The sequence below is a fragment of the Trachypithecus francoisi genome, unplaced genomic scaffold (assembly GCF_009764315.1).
Source record: "Trachypithecus francoisi isolate TF-2019V2 unplaced genomic scaffold, Tfra_2.0 Lachesis_group11, whole genome shotgun sequence".
Classification (NCBI taxonomy): Eukaryota; Metazoa; Chordata; class Mammalia; order Primates; family Cercopithecidae; genus Trachypithecus; species Trachypithecus francoisi.
In genome coordinates this window covers 93319723-93343577 of record NW_022681456.1, presented here as the reverse complement: position 1 = coordinate 93343577, position 23855 = coordinate 93319723, and the positions used below count along the sequence as shown (strand labels likewise).

The 23855-nt window shown below is 37.4% G+C and overlaps 1 protein-coding gene across 1 annotated transcript in view; it reads left to right on the top strand.

Moving 5' to 3' along the window:
- Window positions 1–23855, top strand: part of PDZRN4 (PDZ domain containing ring finger 4) — a 420326-nt gene that overhangs the window by 331313 nt on the left and 65158 nt on the right. Inside the window, exon 4 of the mRNA XM_033222417.1 lies at window positions 20605–20861. Within this exon, the coding sequence (XP_033078308.1) occupies window positions 20605–20861 (257 nt within the window). The remainder of the gene's footprint in view (window positions 1–20604; window positions 20862–23855) is intronic.

Genomic DNA, 23855 nt, shown 5'->3' with positions numbered 1-23855 from the left:
ATGGACTAAGACAACATACTGCTTAAAAAAGAAGAAAAAATGGAAAGGTGACAATAGCTTTTCAATATTATTACGTGAAAAATCACAATCAATAGTTTCCAGTTTTATGTAAGGCAGAACAATGGAATATCACGGACCTATGTTATATCATAGTTCTACATATTTTTAAAAAACATTATTTCAACCCTTTGTTACTAGGAGTTTTTATGTACAGGTTGGATGACCACTTGACAGAGATATTGTAAAAGACATTCAAATATTGAGGGCAGGTTAAATAAAATGACTTCCAAGGTGCCTTCTAACACTGAAAAAAATAAATATGGGAGTCCCATTTTGTTAAATCCAATGTTTGAGATACTTTCCAAATTGAATTGGGGGATACAAAAACACAGAAAACAATATAACTTGGTATTATCTTGGGTATGGAGCCAGCCCAACTGGGGTTCAAACCTCCTTGCTTTTGTGCAACATAAACTGAGATACTTAAACTTTATCTGTCTGTCATGCAAAAAATAGGTGAAGTAATAATGCTCAACATAAGGGAGTTATTGCAAAAATGGAATCAAACAAGATTCTATGTAATGCATCATGCTGGGCACAGAGTAAGAACTCAGTGAATGAGGGTTCATGATTTCTGTGGATGATCTACCTAAAGATTGCAAGAGAAATAAGTAATAATATGAGAAGGTAGCAGCTGGGAAAGTGCAGGCAATGGCAGAGAGGGAAGAAGGAAGATTGACCAAATGGGAATGTGAATGATGAAAATAGAGGGAAAAAACCAGACTAAGAAAAGGGGGGAAAGCTTTATTGGAAAGTTGTGTGCCATGGGAAAACAACTCAAGGTAAAAGTCCCTGTCCACAGAGTGGCCTAGGTGTCTGATTCCTGTGAGCTCATCTCTTACTCCTCTCCCCTGCTCACTCTCTTCTGGTCTCTCTTCCTTCCTGGGGCACCCAAATTTGTCAGGAATGCTTCCACCCTTGGGCTTTTGCCATGACTGTTTCTCTCCTTAGGTTCCAGCTAGAGGCAGGAGCATTCCTTAACCTCTTAACTAAATCTTCACTCCAATGTCTAGCACTGTCTCAGTGAGACCTACACTGGCCACAAAAGAAATATTACAACTCCCCTCCTGCTGCCCCAGTTCTTCTCATTGTTTTATATTTTTTTCATAGCAGTTGACACATAATCAACTTTCCATATGCTTAAAATTAATTGAAGTATTTTTACATTGACTGCCTGCCTTACTAAAATGTAAACACGCTGAGGTCAGAGATTTTGTCTGATCTCTTCATTGACATTATCTCAGTATCTAGAACAAGGTCTGGCACATGGGTGGTGCCCAGTAATTTTTTTTTTTAATTCATGAATGAAAATGGAAGGGGAAAAGAAGGAGGAAGAAACGAATTCCAGACTCAGGAAAAATATTTTCTAATTTTCCATTTTAATTAGTATTCCCAGTGCTTTGACAGGAGCATAACATTACACACTAGAAAGGTCTCAACATCTAATTATATTTAAATTATAACTGTTAGCTTTGAGTTTTAATAATATCATTTGTCTTTGATTCTACCATAACCAGCTCTAAATAGACTAGAACTTGAAACACGATAAACAGAGAACCTCAACTATGTGTATTAAAAAGTGTTCAATATTGAGAATTTTAAAAATATGTTGGTTTCTAAAAATTACTAATTGTGCAAAGTGTCTATTTACATGTTTGGTTATATACCAACAATATTCTTTAATTCATAAGGCTTGTCTCTTGACATCTAGTTGAAGTATCTGAAGCCCTAGTATCTAGCAATTAAAATTATGGTGGAAGCAACTAGTATAGACAAAGCACAGATTCTGTCACACTTGATCACCTCTTTCTGTGTCATGCTTGGCCACCCTTAATGAGGAAAGATGGAAAATGTCTACTACTTCTTAAAGTGAGAATTTTCCCAAATTGGAGTTCTAAAGTTAAGAAAGTAGTTCTTCATTGGGTAAACATAGTAATTGACTTTTATAGCCTTTTTGAAAATACATATGTATGTATCCTTTTTAAATCTAGAAAGAAATGCATTATATATGAATGAATGAACAAGCAACGAGTCTACTGTGTTTCTTTCCATTGGCATCCAAAATAACAGTATGCAGTCATGTCAGGAGCACCAAATAGTCAAGTACTATTTTCGGAACAAATGTTACAAGGTATTATTTTAATCCGGCAATGTTTCACTGCCTTTTAGCCCTGCAAAACTATACTCTGTCATCTCCTCCACATTCCATTATCCAGCATCCTAAATCCTGACCCAAGTCAGTGAAGTGTACAGATAATCAACGTGAAGCAGAGCATTTCTAGAAGAGCATATGGAATCTCGAACAGTTTTCAGTGCATATTAACAGTGTTTATGTTATTATTTATTAGGGTGTGCATTACAGTCATATGTTATACTTGAGGTTATCACTACTTGAGAAGGATTTGGAAAACTTAAGTTTAGAGGAAATTACAATATTAAATAAGAGATAGAAAATAAGATCTATAAGGAAAATTTATTGAAACGCACTCTTTGTTGAAATAACTAAACGACAGTCCTCTGAAATCCAGGGATCCTTGTCTTCTCAATCCTTGTCATATGGCCACTGCCATCAAAGAATAATTTTATCTCATTAATGGCAGCTCGAGACACTTGGCATGCAGTCACTGATAGATAAGTGACAGCTTCTGAGGCTGTACACCAGGACAATGCCATAGTGGAAGAACCACAACCATCACAGTTAACTTTCCCTGGCTGGCGGGGAAAAAAAAAAATGAAGCCCTGTTAAGTAATATTCCTTGCTATTTTATTCAGATATAATCCAAGTCAATTTGTCCCTTTAAAATATAAAATGAAAACAATAATCCATGAAACACAAGTGAAGCTCTATCCTTCAACTTCTGTGTTATAGTGTTTTATCTCTCTTATAGGAAACCTAGGTCCTGATTAGATCCAACATTCTTCAATTTTAATGGAGTAAATTGTGACTCAAAGGAATCCTAAAGTAAATGTTCTCAAGTGGATGTGGTCTCACCCTCTAGGGCAAGTTTGTCTAACCCATGGCCCATGGTCTGCATATGGCCCAGGACAGCCTTGAAAGTGGCCTGTCACAAATGCATACACTTTCTTAAAACAAATTTGCAAACTTTCTTACATTATGAGGTTATTTTTTGAGATTTTTTTTTTTTTTTTAGCACATCAGCTATTGTTAGTGGTAGTGTATTTTACGTGTGGCCCAAGACAATTCTTCTTCTCCCAGTGTAGCCCGGGGAAGCCAAAAGACTGGACACCTCTGCTAGTCTGGGGAATATTTGGCACTCTCTGGAAACATTTTTGGAGCTGTTTTGGGTGGGGGCAGAGGTGTGCTTCTGACATCTAGTGGATACAGGCCAGGGATGCTACTAAACATCCTTAATGCAGAAGACAGCCTCCTACAACAAAGACTTGTCCAGCCCCAAATGCCAACAGTACTGCAGCTGAGAAATCCCAGACTAAATGTTCTAGCACTATTCAACAGACAGTTCAGTCACTTAAGAATAATTCCCACAGTTGCTCCTCTCTGTGCACCTTGTGTTAGAGTAATCATGAGGGTAATGGAGCAGTAGATGAACTTACCTCCATGTTTGGAATCTCAGCACTTTACATGCAGTGTTTAGTATAAGCAGTTAGGGGCAGTCAACTCACCCTCCTCTAAACTAAGTTTATTATTTTATTTTGTAAGATTTAGACTTCATAAAGCTTAAATATTTTACTGAGATTTCCAGTTTTTTGTCCCCCCCCCCAAAAAAGAGAACTCTTACCTTGCGAAGCTGTCATTTGATAAGGTTAGGACATCAGCAAAAATTTAATGTTGACACCAATTAGCCATAACCTGCAAACTGAGTATTTCATAAGGGCCAAGTTCAGCCAATAGTTCTGGGCTCTAGTTTCTATTAATACTCAAATCAAATATAGTCATTAGAACTTGAGAATCAATAATAGATTCTGGCTTCTTGTTATCATTGACTTCTTTGATAAGTAATTTTGTTGAGAACATATTTGAGTTTAAATTAACAACCATTTCCTATATCCTGTACAGTGATTAACTAATCTGGGCATTAAATTGAGAAGAAAGGAGAGAATTCTCCAGCTGACATAACAAGACTGAGAGCCAGTCAAGACTTTTAATCTCAGCTTTACCACTTGTTGTGTGACCTTGGTAAAAAAAAAAAAAAAAAAAAAAAAAAAAAGTCAAACCAGTATTCGCCTTTTATTTAAGATGTGGATAATACTTAAAACCCCTGTGAGCAGTGAGATAAATATTGGTGTGGTAATTAATGTATAAATTGCCAAATAGATTGCAGATATCAAGACTAACTCGCCTCATCTGTGATGACTTCACATGTGTTTGAAACTTACTATGGATTGAAGTTTCCAGAGCTTAAGAGACTTTTCCAGGTCTACGTTGCTAGCAAATGGTGAAACTAGAATGACTATTTAAGTCTTCTGACCATGAATCCAAGGCTTTTTGTTTATAGTATTCTGCTCCTTCAGATCTATACCATCCAAAAATTTGCGAACATGCTTTCTCAGCATGTCTAAATTTGCCATAATTATTTGCAAACATTGAAAGAAAACTATTTGGAATGCCATGTCCATAACAAAGTATTAGAAATAATTCACGTATTTTTGTTGACTTCCTACTCTATCTCACATATTAGTTACTCTTTATATATGTGCATATATTATATATTGTAATACTTTATATATGTTATTGCATTTATTATATGTTATCTCCCCCACAGGAGCACCTCCTCATGAATTCCTCAGAGTCCCAAGACTCTCTTGTCTTGAGGCTGGTTTTTCTCCAAGATCCTTTGTTTTATTGATTTATTGATTTTAGCGAGGGGATCTCACTTTGTCACCCAGGCTGGAACAAGGTCCTCTACTTTGAACTTCTACTACACAATTCTCCCCACACATTTCAAGAAATTCCCATCCTCTAACTATTGGTGCAGTCTAACCCTTCAAAGTCTGTCTTCTCAACCCTAGAAGTACATAACTCAGATTCATATCTGTGTCATTAGAATAATCTTTCGTGGGTTCCAACAAGACAGAGCAGAGGAGGCTTCCGTACTCTAAGTAGCACAGAACATTTCAAGGTGAGCATGAGCACTGCCAGGCTCTCTGAGGTTCCCTACAGTGTAGTAGCACATCTGCCACATTACTCTTCTGAGTGTCCAGTGGGATAGCTGTTAAATTACACGCACATCCTGCATGTCCATTTTATCCCGATATATGAATCCTCAGAGAAAGTTGTCTAAACTGTCAGTCAAGTCCAATCAGTAAGTGAAAAATTCTGTGAAAATTGGGACAAATAAGGTAACCATGAATCCTTGCCGGGCGCGGTGGCTCATACCTGTAATCCCAGCACTTTGGAAGGCCAAGGTGGGCAGATCACGAGGTCAGGAGATTGAGACCATCCTGGCTAACACAGTAAAACCCTGTCTCTACTAAAAATATAAAAAATTAGCCTGGCGTGGTGGCACACGCCTGTAGACCCAGCTACTCAAGAGGCTGAGGCAGGAGAATCATTTGGACCCAGGAGGTGGAGGTTGCAGTGAGCCAAGATCGCACCACTGCACTCCAGCCTGGGCGACAGAGTAAGACTCCATCTCAAAAACAAACAAACAAACAAACAAAAAACAAAAAACCACGAATACTGGCTTTCCCTGTCCAGGTGAATGTTTTCTGCCTGTGCCTTCATAGATAACGTTAGTGGATCACTGGGAAAGCCTGTGTCAAGAGAGGCCAACTAAGGCACAATTCTAAAAAAGACAAGACTATTTTCTGCAGTTTTTAGGATCATTGTCTTTAATACTTTTGTTGTCATTGGAAATTACACATTATACTATAAACTGATTAAGCATTGAATACATTATCATATATTTAATAAGAGCTACTTCTGATATATTATTACTGGTGGCCTTTGTGAAACCTGCAAATTTTTGCCTCTGTGTTTTATTCTATTCTGTATTTGGTTCCTAGACCTTTATTAACATCCAGTATAGGCTGAATAAAAATATTTTCACTTGATATAATTTTAGTAACCTAATTTATACTTGTTTCTTTCATACATATTCATATGAAGACCACATAACCCTCAGAAAAATGGAACTTATGCTATGAATTGATTAGTGTATCAAGCACTTGCATCAGATGCATACAAAATGCATGTTCTTCAATATGTACAACTTCTAAATCCTACCTGTTACTATAACAGTCTCAAAAAATATAACAGCAATGGCAATGTGATAGTTAATTTTTAAGTTTTACACATTAAAACATCTGTAGAAAGTAAGGAAAAAAATATCATCTAAGGTTAGTTTATTATCTTATTTCTTTTATATGTAAAACTCTTGAAACTAAATCTTGCTTTCAAGAAGACAAGGAGAAGAAAGAAATAATAGATAATATGAAAAGCATGTGACTACCTCCCATTAGAGGTTTCTTTCACAAAAATTAAGAAAAGGATCAGAAGAGCAAAATTATGCTATTCTTATCATGGATAGCATACCTTAAGAGCAGAAAAGATTGGGAGGGGATGAGTGTTTACTATTCAAAGTGAAAGCCATCATGATTCTGCAAGGAAGAGGGTGTTTTAACTTTGCTTTGTGATTTGAGCATTTTATCAGGTTGTAAGAGTTGAAAATCTCTGAGTCTCATTCAGCCATTTAAAAGGAAATAAAGGGAAGGAACTGTTTAATGCCAAGTCTAACTGTCCTAGCATTTGTATTAAGATGGAGCTACCCAAAGTTCTCTAAAGTATGAGATCTTCGTGGTGCAAGAAAAAATCAGACTTCATTTTGCATTCTACTAGTCTCTCCTTCTGGATTATTCTTTACACCTTTGAAATGTCCATGTCACTCAGGGATAGCTATTTGTAAGCTGCCACTATGAGATGACATTTAAAATGAATGAAAAAGATATAGACAACATCCTCTCTAAATCAACAAAATCAACCTCGGCTTGAAAGCTGGTGAGAAAGGTTCGTTTTCTGTCCCATTCTTCTGTGCATATGACACTCTGGAAATTATACATTCTGTTTCACAGAACTAAATATTTATTACCAGAAGAAAATAGATTATTAATTACAGCCAAAGGCTGCTTTGATTAAATATACAATTAATTAGCTATGCTAAGCTCATCCATCCCAGAGCTCCTAATATTTTCAGCCCGATGATTCTTCTAGTACTTTTAATTAAAATTGTTCTAAAAAGCCACAAGTTAGCTGCATGTGCACTTAAACTGAAGTTATCTCTGCAGTGTTTCACTGGTTTCCGTATGCCATGTAATTAATCTTTAGTGATTAAATGTACATAAAATCATCGGAGATGCAAAGTAATTTGTGCAGACATGGAACAATGGAGAGCTTTTACTGGGCCTTGGCAGGATTGTTTTATCTGCTGAAAATTATTTCAAAAGCATACAGATGTTAATTGCTTGAAGGAAATAAATGTACAAAATTGTGCCCTTCTCTCCCACTCTTCCAAATGAAGCTAAATAAAATCAATAATATTAGTACAGAAAAATTCTGTGGCAATTTGAATTTAAGGATGTGATGACTCTATTTGGTGGAGATGCATCCACTTTGTTGCCCTGCCTTGTTTGCTTGCTGAGGCAAAAATAGCGTCATGTAAAACATGGTTTTCAGAAAGTGCCACCCCAAATATTATTGCCTCGTACACGCATGGCTCTCAGATAGACCTGAAACCTTCCGTTGGTTACAACTCTCCGTACACTCCAGTTGCTGTCTTACGGAAATCCTGTTTGAATCACTCATAGTGATTGTGTCCGCGAAGGTAAAAGCAGGTAAGAACCCAGGCAGTCTTTTTCACTTGGAACTTTGTCCTATCTTATCCCAGTGGGCTGCTGAATTTTTGTAAGGTAGCAACAGCTTTACCTCAAAGGTGGCCTACGCTGGAAGATTGGCAGGCACTAAGTCACCTCCTTTCTGAGCTTTTCCTGATTCACTTATATTTAAAAAAAATAATGGGGGGGATTCTTTTTACCGAAGTTTTAAGCTGCATCAAGATTAATGCTTATTCACGCATATGCATACATTATTATACATTTTTGGAACTGAGGTAATCCTTGGAGAGCATTGTGGTCTAACCTGTTCATTTTATGGAATTTTTTTTTTTTTTTCGCTTTGCAGCTGGAGTTTCCTTGTCCTGGGAACATAAGTTAGAACAATTATCCACGCGGTTATGAACAGGGATCAAGCAGTTGATTCACCACTTAACTGTAATATTATGAACTACTTACTGTATTTACTAAAAGGGAATAAGAGAATAAACTTCCCATCAATCATCTTGTTCAAGCTTTAGAGCTTCTATGATAATATTCTTTTGATGTTTAAAAATAATTAATATGAATGTATAGAAAAATCCTGGGTGTTTTTTCACATAGTGTCATCTTTAGCAAGTTGCTTAACCTATTTAGTTTTTTAACCTATGGGATGAATATAATAATATCTGCACCTGTAGTGGCAGACAGTACCAACCAGCATGTATGACACAAATAGTAAGCACTCAACAAATTTTTGTTACTGTTGTTGTTATTATTATCTATTTCAAGGTGCACTTAGAGATACCCATGTCTATGAAATTACTGGGGCAAATTCTAACTATTCTATAGAAAATAGCATCAGTTGCTACTTTAAATGCATTTACTTTATTATTTTTTTTTTGCCTTAGGCGTCAATCTATGTTTCATTAATATAGAACAAAATATTTCTTTTCTAAATCTATGAATTTGAGGAAGTTGAGGGCATGGTGTTGGGAAGGTTATGGGCTCAAGTTCAGGTGGTTTTACTTGCGGATGTAGAAGCTTGTGAATTTCCCTTAGGGCTTGGCCTTTCTACTGTGATTTCATGTAATCGACTGAACTCAACAAGTGTCAGGCTGCATTCAGATGACAGAATTGATTGTTGAAAGTGATTTAAGCCTCCTGCTTCTCCTAGGAAACTGGCTGTTCGTTCAAATTTTGTCCTGTCCTTTCAAACTGGTGTGAAATACCATTCGTCGCATAGGCACTAAGTTAAAAATGCTGGTATTGAAAAGCACAGTTGTATGTCATGCAAGTTCTACTTTCTTATGTTAATGTCCATGTTGCACAACTTCTATATATTCTCTTTGGTAACATACCTTTCTGAGTTCATATCCTACACAAAGGTATAATAATGCAGGTGGAGGACCCTAGAAAGTATAAGAGTGTGTGTGTGTGTGTGTGCGCGCGCGCGTGTGTGTGAAACAGAGAATGAGAAACAGAGGGAGAGATTGAATGTGTTTATGGTGGAACAGTTACCCAATTGACTAGGTGGGTAATAACTAGAAAAGTTGAGTTTCAGAATATTGGAAGAAGTAAATTTTGATTTCTGAAATAACCTCTGAAAACACAAGTCTTCAAGGGATGGGCAACATCTACTTGGAATACCTTTGTATACTTGAAATTCAACCTCTACAGCTTGTATTTCTGCACAGTGTGGATTAATTGGTGGGAATAGATACCAAGGCTAGGCTGTTACTGAAAATCTGCCAATCTGAATCCATGGGGCCCACTGGAATCCATGTGAATGGGAGCATCAGGATACCATTTGACAGTTCTCTTCATCCTCCTCCAACTGGACTATCCACACTGTCCCTGTCTTGACCCAAGTACCCATCATTTTTCCCTCTAATTTCCTAAATGGTTTCCCTGCTCCCATTCAGTTATGTCTCACCACAGCCTTCCAAGTTTTATACCCCTAAACCTAAATGAGGCCACACTACTTTTCAGATGAAGGTATTTTGTAAATATCCTTTACCGTGACCCGTGGAGGACATTGGGATCTATGTGAAAGCTGTCTTTCTCTACAACTTCTTCCCCAAGACTCAGTCACCCCAGACCTCTCATGGTGCCCAGACGACTTACTCTTTCATGCCTCAACCCTGGGGAATCTTTTCTCCCATCTGTGCAGTTTATGAAGTTCTTCATCTCATCAGACCCACCTCAAATGTCAAAGTCCTGGAGTCACATCCCGATAGCCCAGGCATAGTTAGTGCTTTGTGCTGTTGCAGAGCTGTTAATACCTTCCTTTTAGCTCTTTATGAGTTTGGTTCCAATTATAGATGTATATGTTGTTTTTCCCAGATTGTGAGAGCAGGTGCCTTTCCTTGCTCAGCCTGTTACACTCATTTACACTCAACTTCCACAACTTTCAAATGGGGATAAAATACTTACCTACTATGACTGTTCTTGGATATGATTGAGATAATATAGACCAAGGGCTTGGCTCAGCTCCTGGCACTTCATGAGTTCTCACTCAGTGATAACTAGTATTACTGTCATTGCCACTGCCAGGAATGTAATGTATATCCCCAGAGAGTAGCCTCATCTCTGTCACTGAAGAGTTAGGAAGGAAGGAGGGAGGGAAGGAAGTGTTATGGATCACCACCATAGCACTGTGCTGGCTGCCCTAGCTTTGTTTTTATTTGATCCTATCTGCAACTCTGAGTGGATATTATTATCCCCTTTTCCACATGAAGAAGCAGAGGCTCAGAGAGTTTCAGTAACTTACTCAAAGTCATACAGCTAGTCCCAAAAACTGTATTTAGGCCCAGTTCTGAGTGATTCCCACATTGATGCTCTTTTCTGCTATCACAATGAATGACAGGGCATTGAGGTGTTTCAGAGCAGAGCAGCCCAGACCTTTGCTTGCCACTCCAAAATCATTTGTACAATATATTTAAGTCAAAGGAATAATGTGGACAACTGGGCTACAGAATGGAGCTGGGAAGTGAATATAATGCAGTTTGCATTGTGAACATGGGTAATTTTAGTGACAAGTGCAATCATATTTGTTTAAACATGGTTCTTGACAAAGAAATATATGAAAAGTTATTTAACACATAATTATTCTCAAGTATGCGCCAAGCACATTTTTAGGCCCTGAAACTACAGCACTAAATACAATTGTCAGTTTCTTATCATTCAGTGAGTTTTGTACAGAAGCACATAAATAGTGAAGCATTATGTTGCTTTCATGGATAGGGTACAATGAACCTCTGGTGAAGATACTTGACCATCTTCTTTCTTGTTTTGACAGATGCCCTGTTGTAAATAATTCACTATCTCCTATTCCTTTGTGTGGTACAATTTACTTCTTTTATTTAATAAATAGGTATTTTCTAGCACGTGCTAGTGTGGCTAAGTCACAAGGTTAATTTCTACATCCTTTTATGCTCTCATAACAAAGATGGGACAAAAAAGATCTTGTCCAAGAGCTAAGGGTACATTTCCTCTTGTTCAATGGATGTGAAAGATGAATAGCTCTGTCCAAATCCTCAGTTGTTGATGTTGTTTGCAGGATTTTTTTTAAAGAAACCTGAGTTGTTTAATGACAATGACATTTTTTTCGCATTGAAATAATTTGAGTTTATTTCAAGTGTTTATATATGCCTTATGCCTTTATATCCTTAGGCCTGTTACAGAAAATTTTGTCTCCATCTGAATTCCTTGTTATGTTTTAAATACTTGGATCTGATATGTCAGAACTCAGTCAATAGGTTTATTAATAATCACCTACATCAGTTTAGTATTATGTTAGGAACTAAAAGGTCAGTAAGTAGTTGTTATCCAACCATTTCATCAGTGGGATCTTATCCAAAGATTTGAGTCATTTTTCACTGCATGTAGAGTCACTTGAGATATAAAAAGTATTTTTGTAGTAATGAAGAACTCCCACAATTAGCCAGGAGGCAGCCATCTATCTTTTTAAATAACTCAGCTTGGAGAGCAGGATATCAGGTGATATTCAGTGATGAACTGTTATGACTAAGATAAAGTAGGTGACACAAATCTGTGTTTTTTGCTTGTAGGGATGTGTGTGTGTGTGCATGTGCACACAGAGAAAAAAAGACATTCATAGTAGAGTAGGAATTTGTTTTTCTAGAGATATGCAACAGAAGCACACTTTCAGGAAGCTGTTCATCTATCAATTCCTTATAATTATTTGTGAACTCTAAATGGTTACAGCATGGATCTATTTTTAGCTAATAATAAATATAACAATATTTTGAAACATTTTATTTTTTTCAGTTTCAGACATCAAAAAATTATGAGAACAAAAATAATAATTTTAAGTTCCAGGAATAGTATAAAAATTCTCAAATATCATTCACCTAGGCTTCCCAAATTTTAACATTGATTAACACTTTACGTTTGCTTTAGATTCTCAATCTCTCTCTCTCTCTCTCTCTCTCTCTCTCTTATTAAGTCATAAATGTTAACATCACCAGTAATAGACAAATAAACATGACATGCCTCCTGATAGGCTAGGCTAAAAAGGACACACCACCACTTCTGGACATTCCTGCTCAAAATACATAAATACATAACCCGAGTCTAATCAAGACAAACATTAGACAAACCAAAATGGAGGGATTTCTGCTGCTATAACAGAATACCACAGACTGGGCAATTTATAATTTTAAAAAATGTGTTTCTCACAGTTCTTGTGGGTGTTAAGTTCAATATCAAGGTGCCAGCATCTGGCAAAGGCCTTCTTTCTGTGTCATAACATGGTGGAAGGCACCATATGGCAAGAGAGAATGCCAGAGAGCAAAAGGGATGGGAAGGAGAGCAAACATATTGTTTTATCAGGAACCCAGTCATGTGATAATAACATTAATCCATCCATGAGTGCAGAACTCTTATAAACTAATCGCCTCTTAAAGTTTTCAAGTCTCAACACTGTTGCATCAGGGATTAAGTTTCTAACATGTGAACTTTGAGGGACACATTCAAATCATAGCGGGGATATTTCACAAAATAACTGTACACATCAAACAACTATGTAAATACTTTGTTTTATGATCTCAATAAAAATTATATTTTAAATCTCCCTTAAAATGCGTAAATTTGCTAAATCTGACAAACTCATAATTGCATTTTAGATGCAACTACTTTTGATAGTAAAGTTAATTTGCAAAGATAACAAATTTTAGCTCTTGCCACATTTTTGTTAAAGTCAGAAGAGTTTCATGCTTAGCTATATCAGTAAGGGTCCCAGAAGAAAACAAATAGCATAATCAAAGGGTTTAATTGAAGAAAGTTTAATGATGAAACAGCTTACAAAGGATGAGCAGAGTCAAGATAAAGAACCTAGGGAACAGCAAGAGAGAGAGATGTTCTTACTACCTCTAGACCTGGAGAGAGAAAGTGAGTCAGGATTGTGAGCAGATCCAAGCAAGAGCTAGAGTCTTGGGAACTGGATAAAGACCTGTAATACTCTCTAACCATTGGCTTAACCCAACCACAACAACAACAACTAGAGATCCTGGGTCAGGCAGGGGTGCCAAGACACAGAGCTGGATGAAAAGAGCAGATCACGGATCTGAAAGACAAACCAAAGAACCAACTCATGTGCCCAAAAGCAAAGACTTCCATTTCTTTCATTAAGGTGAGGGGAAATAAACTCATTTATAAAGAGGTTAATAAAACTATGTTGTATCCATTTTAGTTTTTTTTCCTCAGTAACAATCAGAATATATCATAACATGTTTCTTTACTATAGGAATAATTCATAGAAATATGGACTCTTCAAAGGTGTTAAGTGCTTTGATGGGAAAGCTTAAAAGAGAAATGTGACAGTGGGAACAAAGAAAGGAAGAGAAAATACAGAAGGAGGGATACAAAAAAAATCAAGACAAGGAAAACATAATGAAAGGAAAAAGCAATTGTGACAGATACATCAAGATTGCCTATAACCAAAATTATTCATTGGTTCAAGAACAGTTTGGATGAGTTCACAAATAATGGATCCATAACCTCTTCATATGAAAAATTGAAAATGAGTCCTACTTGCACTTGAGAATGCCTTACCATCAAAGTGCTCTGTAGAAGGGATCAGATGCAACATATTGAACTATTTTTGTGGCCTCAGTGTCACAGTCTGTTAACTAAATGTAATAATAGGCTTTTACACTAGCTCATTGGGGTGCTGGGAGTCCGCTATTCAATACTGTTACATACGTAAGCATTTCCAATGCATTCAATTATCTTAGGTTGTAAATGGGCGTTATGTTAAACCAGATTGGTAGAGGCAAATCCCAAAATGTCACAAGTTATAGATGAGGCAACAGTCTTCATTAAGGAAACACACAAGTCGGGAATCAGCAATACACAGTCAAACAAGGGACCAAAAACTGTGGGCGTATGGTGGGTCTGTATTTCAACTCTTGTTGCTCTGTCTTATAGGGAACATTGTCAGTAAGAGAACAGACTGCTGGAGGTTCAGGCTGCCTGGGTTAGATATCACTTATTTTCATTTGTCTGAGAAAGCCAGCTGCCTAGCAAAGTCCCTGGGGATTTTGGAACTAAGGGAAGCTGCAACACCCCATACTCAGGGTAATGAAGCTCCCAGTCTCTCGTTGTGCAGACAGAAAAGCAGAAGAAGCCCAAGAATCACTTTAGGATAAGTCTACTCATTGTGTCACATGGAATAATCACCATATTCTCTTCCAAAAATCCAATTATAACACTGTTCAAAAGCGGAATACTGGAGTAAATGGACTTCGGGGTTGATGCGATCTAACATTTCCTATGTACTTAGGTTCTGAAATTATACAATGAACACAAACCTACATACCAGTGATTGTTTTGTTCATTGATAACCTTTGTTTAAAGGTTGAAGTTAATTTTAGTCAAGTTTCTTTCATACAATTTTGCAGATTCCTATTATGTGACTTCTTTTCATTATAAATACATTTTACACTATGCTATATTCCATTTATATAACAATGTTCAAATAGAGTCAATCATACCAAAGTTTAGGAAAAAACAGTGTGCTGAAATTTCTTAAAATTAATTTGAAGATTGTATATGATAAGTGTTTTGATGAATATAAGGTTCAGATTTCTTAAATTCCTTCTCTACCAAACATTTTAACAGCAATTTAAACATTATTTCTTCCTTCTGTAAAATGTCACTAGATTGTGCTTTGGCAACACCTCCCAAATTATCAAATAGAGAATTTATTCTGTGTCACTTAGGGACTTCAGTCAAAATTAATTCCACAGTTACTAGTGAGGGTGGGAGATCTTGTAGACTAACCAGGTACAGGATCATGTCCAACCAGAATTATAATACGCAAGTATTTTATACTTATCCTCAATTTGAAATTTGGTTATATCAATTGTCCATAATCCTTGGAATTCTATGCTTCTTTTATGGCACATTCTTAAATTTATTCTCCCTTGAAAGTCATAGATGCTTAGAAGCCCTTATTTCTCATGAGAGGCATGGGGGTTTGGAAACCCTCATCATTCCCAAACAGCTGACTCTAGAAATGGCTTCTCACTAGAGTGACTGAGTTATTCATGCACTTGTTAGCACTTCAAAAGAAAAACAAAAAAGACTGTTTGTTTCCTGATATCCAAGAAAATTTTCCATGTGGTTGGATTGGAAGGAATAATCAAAGGGGAACAGCTCAAATCCAAGCTGAGACCACTAGTCACTCTGGGGAAGTTATTGAAGAATGGCCCAGATTTTGCAAAAGGCCCACGTATCCAAAAGGGTAGATTATTCATTAAACAGAGGCTTCATCAAACATTACTATGATATGGTTTATATATGAAAACCTCTCTTCTTTACTTAACATTCACAAGTTCCTTATGGATTAATTAGCCCATCTTCCACAAGAAATGTATTCGCACATCTTTTGCATTGATCACTGAAAAGTGATTGCTTTTTCTTTATCCACTTAAGATTATGCTATCAATATAATGAGAAATAATAACTTTTTAGAAACAAGACAATTATTTTTGTATCTCTAAAAATTTATATGTGTTTAATACAAGCCATCACTTGAATATCTAATCTTTAAGGATATTTGTGCTGATCTGAATTGGTAAGTGCAGGGAGAAGGGGAAGACCTTCTCAGAAAATGGTTTCCTATGATCAATTTTTCTTCTAGTTTCCTATCATATGTTTACTTGTTAATTAATTTGAATATATATCTTATAACTGCTTCAAGTTTCATATGATTAAGAATGATTAAGACTACCCTCTCCACTTTTTTCTAATCCTACATTTTAGTTTGTCTTGGGACAACCACATGTCACTATTTATCCTAGAATTTCTCTCATTGGCATCATCCTTTCCTCTTTTTTTGTTGTTGCCAATTCTGATAACCCCTTGTTGCATAATGTGTCTGCTTTTTTATTTATCTCAAGTCCAGTGGCTAAATCATCATTTCAGAGTCCAGTCTTCCCATCCTGGGACTACTAGCCTCTTATCAAATATCAATCGCACGAATCTTTTTAGTTGTACACTAATTGCCCAGTTACAATGGAACCAAATCAGTCTGGGCCACAGCTATCAAAATGCCAGAAGTTATGGCAATAGAGGAAATTATTGCATATACTACTGCTGTTTGTTATGACACCCTATCCTCTCAATCATTCAATTTAACAACCCTTTTGGAAAAAGGCTCTTTTCTTATGGTATGCTTAAATCAAATTGGGATCTTTCATAAAATCCTTCTGCATGCAAACTCAAACCCCATAATACATGGTTTTTTGTTTGTTTTTTGTTTGGTTTTGTTTTGTTTTTCAGTAATAAAGTTACCTTGCACCCTCTTCCCTCAGTTTTGCTCCTAACCATATTCATGTGTTTTTTTTCCTCCTGAAAATCAATTCATCTGTATTCCTCTCGCAAAAGATCTTCCCACCTTTTACTGAACACCCAGAAATATTGGGTATCTACCCTTAACTACCTATTTCAAATGGGACTTATTTAGTGGATAGTTTCTTCATCTTTAGTCTCATCTCACAAAACAATTTAAAACTTTATGTCATCCATACAAAACTAAATTTAAGATTGAGACAAAGGAGTAAGAGGGAAGAGGAAAAAAGGGAAGGTGGGATGGAGGGAGAAAATATAGTGGTAAAGAAATAGAATAATACATAAGGATCTGGCAATATGGCAATATGAAGCACCAAATATCTGTTATTGGTTTAAAAACAAATCACTTGAAAAAAAGGAAGTTTTGCTGTTGTTCACAAACCTCTCCTAGAAAACTGTAGATATTCTTCCCACATAATTCTTCTCTCTAGCTGCAACTGATGATAACTGAGCAGAGCAATCGCCAGAAAATCCCAATTAAGCGATTCTTTTCTTTTCTTGTGAAAGTCATAATATATAAAATGGTGACCTTTTGGTAGGCTAACAGTATGTTGATGAACTTCAAGTGAAGTGAAAAAAAGTATTTAGTATCATCAATGCTTGCATTTTCTAAGGGATCATGTGTAGCAGTAGAGCCTTTAAAGGTCATAGACTTCTTTACTTTGAGAGATATTAAATAGCTTATGAAAATAGAGGTCAGCTGCATGATAACTAAAAGAAAAGAGCATTTTCCAATAGGGAAGTAAGATCTTGAGATTACATTGACTGTCCTTTTAAGATTGTATTTGATTGTTCTTAGAGAAAAGAATGAAATTTGCATATAAATTTCATGATAATAAATAAATGAGTGTATAGGTCATATAATCAATAGCCATTGATCTTGACACATGAACACTAATATTGTTTGCATATACTAAGTATTACAATCATGATTTCACAACCTAAAATACCTTTCAATAATTTTTATATTTCCACAAAAAACTATACTCTTCTGGATTTTGCAAAAGCAATCCTACTTAGCTTATAGTAACACAGGTAAATAATCATTATCAGTAGGAATCTGATGTTTTTAAAATATTTGTTGCTTCGAAGATCACTAAAGCAAATAAATATTCTCAACACCAGGACTAGATTAACATGTAAGGCTGAGGAAAAATGAGCCTTGTCTTGTCTTGGGGAAAAAAATAGATGAATGGCACTTATCTGTCTACTACCTATTGACACACTTTGTGCATTAGTAGAATTTCATGTATGACTGGAAGAAACCCTGGTCACAAACTTTTCCCTTTACCTTCAGATACTGCATAAAGGTCCCTCAAAAAAGTAGTCTTATTTCCCTCTACCACTATTAGGGTTCCCTCTTGATGAAGGGCTTATAAGAAAAGATAACATGTTGACACCATTCCAGTAGATATATTAAATAGTTGATAAGGCCAGGGGTGGTGGCTTATGCCTGCAATCCCAGCACTTTGGGAGGCCAAGGCAGGTAGATCACGAGGTCAGGAGTTAGAGACCATCCTGGCCAACATAGTGAAACCCCATCTCTACTAAAAATACAAAAATTAGCCTGGCATGGTGGCGTGTGCCTGTAATCCCAGCTATTTGGGAAGCTGAGACAGAAGAATCGCTTGAACATGGGAGGGGAGGTTGTGGTGAGCTGAGATCACGCCACTATACTCCAGCCTGGGCAACAGGGTGAGACTCCATCTCAATAAATAAATAAATAAATAGTTGATAACAGACTGTGTGACTGGGATTTCTTTTCAGAGAGGGAAGGGTGTAGGATCCTGCAGGAACAGATCTTCACTAAACTGAGGGTACATCATGAAGCAGGAAGGCTGGGGACAAAAGAGCAATTTTTACCTACTGCATCAATTCTCACAGAGCAGTCTTACCTACCACTTGGTTATCTTCTACAATCTGGAATTTATAAATACTGACCACAATATGAAACACAGGGGTTGATACTATTCAATGAGAGGGGCTAGATTTTGTGCTGTGCTTTTTCATTCTGGGATTTCTTCTATCATCTGCTGTCTACATGTCCTCAGGGGAGGCAGTAGTGGCCCCGGCCCAAGCACCTGTCATACAGCAGGAGCTAAAGGAATGAGTGTGATCATGTCCATAGGTGTCCCATGTCCACATACCCTCATGTGCCCCAAGTCAGGTATTCCAAGGTGTATCAATGAAAACTCAGCGATAATTTTTCAAGTTTAGTTCATGGAAAAGAGCATCAAACAGTGAATACATAGATTAGTGAATGTGTTCACACTGGGAAACACCCAGTCAAATCTCCACCTGGGGTGTCTTACTAGTGATTCAAGAGCAAGAACTGAATTGGGACATATTTTGCTGGTGAAGAAGCTTAATTGCTCATTTTTTGAAGGCACATTAACTCTTTCAGGGTCCATTGAGTAAATTAGCTCCTCCAGGTCATTAAGCCTGTCTCTACATGACGTGATGATTTCTACCTGGCATTGTATCATTTACCCCAAAACGACCCACACTTGCTCTGAGCACACACATTTTCCTTGTCTACTCAAGGAGAGAGAATGTGCTCATTTGAATGTCAGCAGTTTCTCTACAGCTGCAACTCAGTGACTTCTTTTGCTTCTTTTTTAGGCACCCAGGGATCTCTAAGGGTTTGCTGGTGCGTGACGGTTATCGGTGCCTCACCAACAGGCGGGTGGCTTAGTTTGCTGTCTGGAAATGGTATAATTTCAGGGATATTGGGCACAGTATTGTGCCACTAGATAGCTCTTCATATCTGCAAAAAAGAGCATTATTGATTCATCTGGGGCGAGAGTCATAAAACTCTTTCAGGAATCTAGAGTCCTTTATTAAAACACAACTTCCACTAAAAGGCTGTGTTATCAGGACTCATTTTAGGGGATTAAATTGACAACTATTTGAGAGTGGTCTGTATTGCCTACCACAAGGTTGTTAGGGAAAGTGTGTAGGCGTTTTGACAGCCACAAAGGTTGGGAAACATTCCTGGCCTTTGGTAAGCTGGCATAGGAGAGTCCCACAAAAAGAATAATTTTTCTCTCCCAAATGACAATGGTTTGTGCCCCTGTTGAGAAGCAACAAGTGAGGACAAAGGCGGACTTCACCTCTTTCTCTGTAATGTCCAGAGCTACCGTGGAGAGTCATGAATTGGTATGAATTAAAACGAGTAACCAGTGGGGACATAATATATTCATTCAGAGGATTTTTAGATCAGTGATTCTTTCAGTGAATATAAATATAAAGTCAGAATCTTGTGAGTATGCCAATTCTGATTCAGTAGGTCCAGGGTAGGGCCAGGGATTCTGTATTTCTAATCATCTCATATGATGCTGATGCTGCTGGTTCACAGACCACACTTCAAACAGTGAGGATTTAGGATAAAATGCACATGGGCAATCACATGGTCTTGGATTAAAACATTATGAATATGGAGGAAATTTGACAATACCTTAAATAATTAGATTTTAGGCAAGTAAGACCCTGATTAAATATTGAAAATCTCACAGAGACATTGATAAATCACGAAAAAGTATGACATACTTAACAATTCCTCTATCTGAAGACTTCAGTGACCCTTTTCTGAAGCAGATGTCTTACTTAAATTTTTAAATCTTTACTAATAGTTCTGTTGTTTTACTCGTTAACCAACTCCAGATACTTTATAAAGATACAGAAGTAATTGTTGTTGTAATCTCAGGTACTTCGTCATGTTGGTAAAGACGTCAGTAAATATTAATATCTGATTAAATATTCCATTACAAAATTCATGTCAGAGCTGGTTGAAACCTTTCTCTCTACCTTTTATTAATCTATCACGACAGCCTCTCTGATCTTTCCTCTGAGATAAACAACGTCCTCGTATGTTTGTAGGTCAATGGGAAGGATCTTTCGAAGGCCACCCATGAAGAGGCAGTGGAAGCCTTTCGCAATGCCAAGGAGCCCATTGTGGTGCAGGTGTTAAGGCGAACACCTCTTAGTAGACCGACCTATGGGATGGCTCCAGAAGTGCTGCTCATGAATGCCAGCACTCAGACGGACATCACCTTCGAACACATCATGGCCCTGGCCAAGCTTCGGCCACCTACCCCTCCAGTGCCAGACATCTGTCCATTCCTGCTCTCAGACAGGTATTTTTATGTCATTTCTTCCAAAGCCCGGTTTGTTTCCATTTGTCACATAAAGCAGATGTTGAAAGAAGTGGTTTCCCTAGCAGGTTGACAGGTATGGAGACAGGCTTCCCAGCTCTGTTTGGAAAATGTCTCCCCTGTTTAGATATGTGCAATTAGTTCTCAGTGGTCCCTGCTAGCTACTCTCCCTAACCCACATGGTTGCTTCACCTGGGTAATCATACTTGCTAGCTGCCAAGAAAAATTCTGGCTCTGATTAGTTCATCTTCATATTACTAGCTGTCAAAAGCCTCGTGCTACTCATGAACATTGGTCAGGGAAATCACTTTTCTCACCAAAGCTGCCAAAAACCTTATTAAGACTCATGTGGAAGTGGCTGGCTCCACATTCTCCTCTGTGGGCCACCTCTCTCTCTTCCTTGCATTTCTTTGACTCTTTAAAGAATTAAAGAGAAGCTAGGAAATTAATTTAATTAAAGTGCAATTCTCTGAAGAAAGTAATTACCCAATATATTGAGATATAAACAAAGGATCTTAGCTGTCAGAGAGTAAGTATAGTGCTATCAAATAAAGATCTATTCAAGGAATACTTCCTCCAGATTTTTGTCCAATTTAAAGGAAGTCAGAGAGATTTTATTCAAATAATCCTACTTGAACAGTTTTAGAAGTACGCTTGCCCAATTCATTGTGTTCTGTGAGCTTTCTAGCAAATATTCAAACATTGAGAGTTTGTAAGAGCGATAGTCTCCTTAGCCTGCATTTTCATCACCTACTCCAATCTGCTCTCTACTTTGTAAAACATAGATCTGATTCATGCCACTTTCCTGCCCTTTGATGGCTGGCTCCCATAAGCCTGTTTCAGTGGGTCACAGATGTACAATAGAATCACCTGGGAACTTTTAGAAGCTGTATCAATACCTGAATCACCCTTTAGGCCAATTAAATGAGAATTCTTAGAGTAAGGCTTAGGCATCGGAATTTTTCAAAAATCTCCCTAGGCAATCCTAATGTGCATCCAAGTTTTGAAAATACTCCTTGAGACTTCAAGTTCCAGGAGAGTAGGGGATGTGTTTGTCTTGGGTATCTCTTTATTCATTCATCCATTACCTTTTAAATAGCCCTTTGTGTCAGACACAAATCGGATGTGTCAGGCATTGGAACTAGATGCTGGGCATAAAACTTTGAACAAAAATAAAGTCATTGCCTTCTACAGTTTATATTCTACAGGGGTAGTTGAACAAAAAGCAAGGAAACAAATATATAATATTCATTAATACAGCCTAAAACATAGTAGCCATCCAATACTTCCTTGAATGAATAATAATAGCTAGCTTGTATTAGCTAACTTAACATGCTTTCAGTATTATTCCAAATGTTTTGCATTTATCGACTCATTTAGTTCTCACAATAATCTCATGATGGAGTGCATTATGTTATCAACATCCTATGTCTAAGATGAGGAAACAGATATTAAGTAACATGGCCAAGATTACATAGCAAAAAAGTGACAGGGCCAGGTTTCTAGGCCTAAGAGGTCTGACCCCAATGCCTACTTCCTTAGCCAGTGCATCTTGCTGCTCTTCCTAGGTCCTGCAGGCCTTAGCTTAGAGACAACCTCTTCTAGAAAACCTCCTAGGGCTGCAGTGGGTCCACCCCCTACCATGTGCTCCCAAGGTTCTATATGTTTCCCTTAATTATTGCACTGTATTAAAATTTCCACTTTGCTGCTTTCCCCAATTAATAGGGCAGAATTGGATTTTGTACACCAACATATTTCCAGCACTTGGCCTGGCATCTGGTAACCACTGAATAAATGTTAAATGAATAAAGTCTTCCTCACAGCAGGGTTCTCTTCTTACTATCTGAAAGACAAAGGAAATACATCAGATGTCCAAAGCAGCAAACTTCAATGTTCCAACATCCCAAATGGGCTATGCGGACCCAGTCCAGCTTCAAGCAAGGAGATTTATCTGGCAGACACAAGGCAAGGTGCTGCCTCTATTACTTTACCATTCTGGCCTACACTAGTTAGACCTGTGTGGAGCTGGCAGCCATAGATAGCAGTGAGGAGAGGCTGGTAGAATATTTATGCTGACCATCGTATGAGGGCATGAGAATGGGTCTCTTGCCTTTCAGCAAGGGAGAAGATAACTAATTGATACTGCTATCTCCAATTTTTCAATAAGGTCCACCCTGGCAAGGCTTAGAGGTCTCATCTGCAACCAACTAGTCAATTGTATTTAGGCTTTTTCACTGTCTTTAGAAATAGAAAAGACCTTATGCCCTTTGCTGTTAAACTATTCTTAGTTTTCATATGATATGATGTGTGGTCTTTATATCAGAACATAATAAATTGAATAACATGTTTACAAACTATTTAAAATATTCCCTAAAAGTTGAAATACATAAAAGCCACGTGCAACACCCCATATCCCCTCATTTCCTTAATGTAATCTGCTCTCTCTGTCACTAAGAATTTTCTAAAGGTATTATGAAACCTTTCGGCTTATAGGAGTTTCCACTGATTGATCGCCATGAATGCTCTTTAATACTGGTGTATATGTCCTTGATCAAAGAGGAGAAAATGTGCATTATGAGGGAGAATGAGAAAGGGGGATCTTAAGAAAGAGGGGAGGGTACAATGTGAGCACATTTTAGAGTCTGAAAAATATGTGCTTTTGAAAATGGTTTTCAAAAAATAGTTTGCAGCTGCGGATTATGAAATTGTTAGTGCTTTATGACAAAATACCCCTTTTTGAGGAGACTGCAATCTCAACTGCCACACACCCACGTGTGGAGCTTGTCACATTCGGTGGAATGGAAGCAGGCCAGAAAGTATCAATAAAGCATCATGGACTGTCAGAGATTTCACATCAGTCTCTCCACAGAATACAGCTCTGACCACAGGCCCTTATTCCACAGAAATTGCAAACTGGTGGACTTCACATAGAGGGAGAAAGGAAAGCGATTGCTTTTTCTGAGCTGTAGTTTGTTT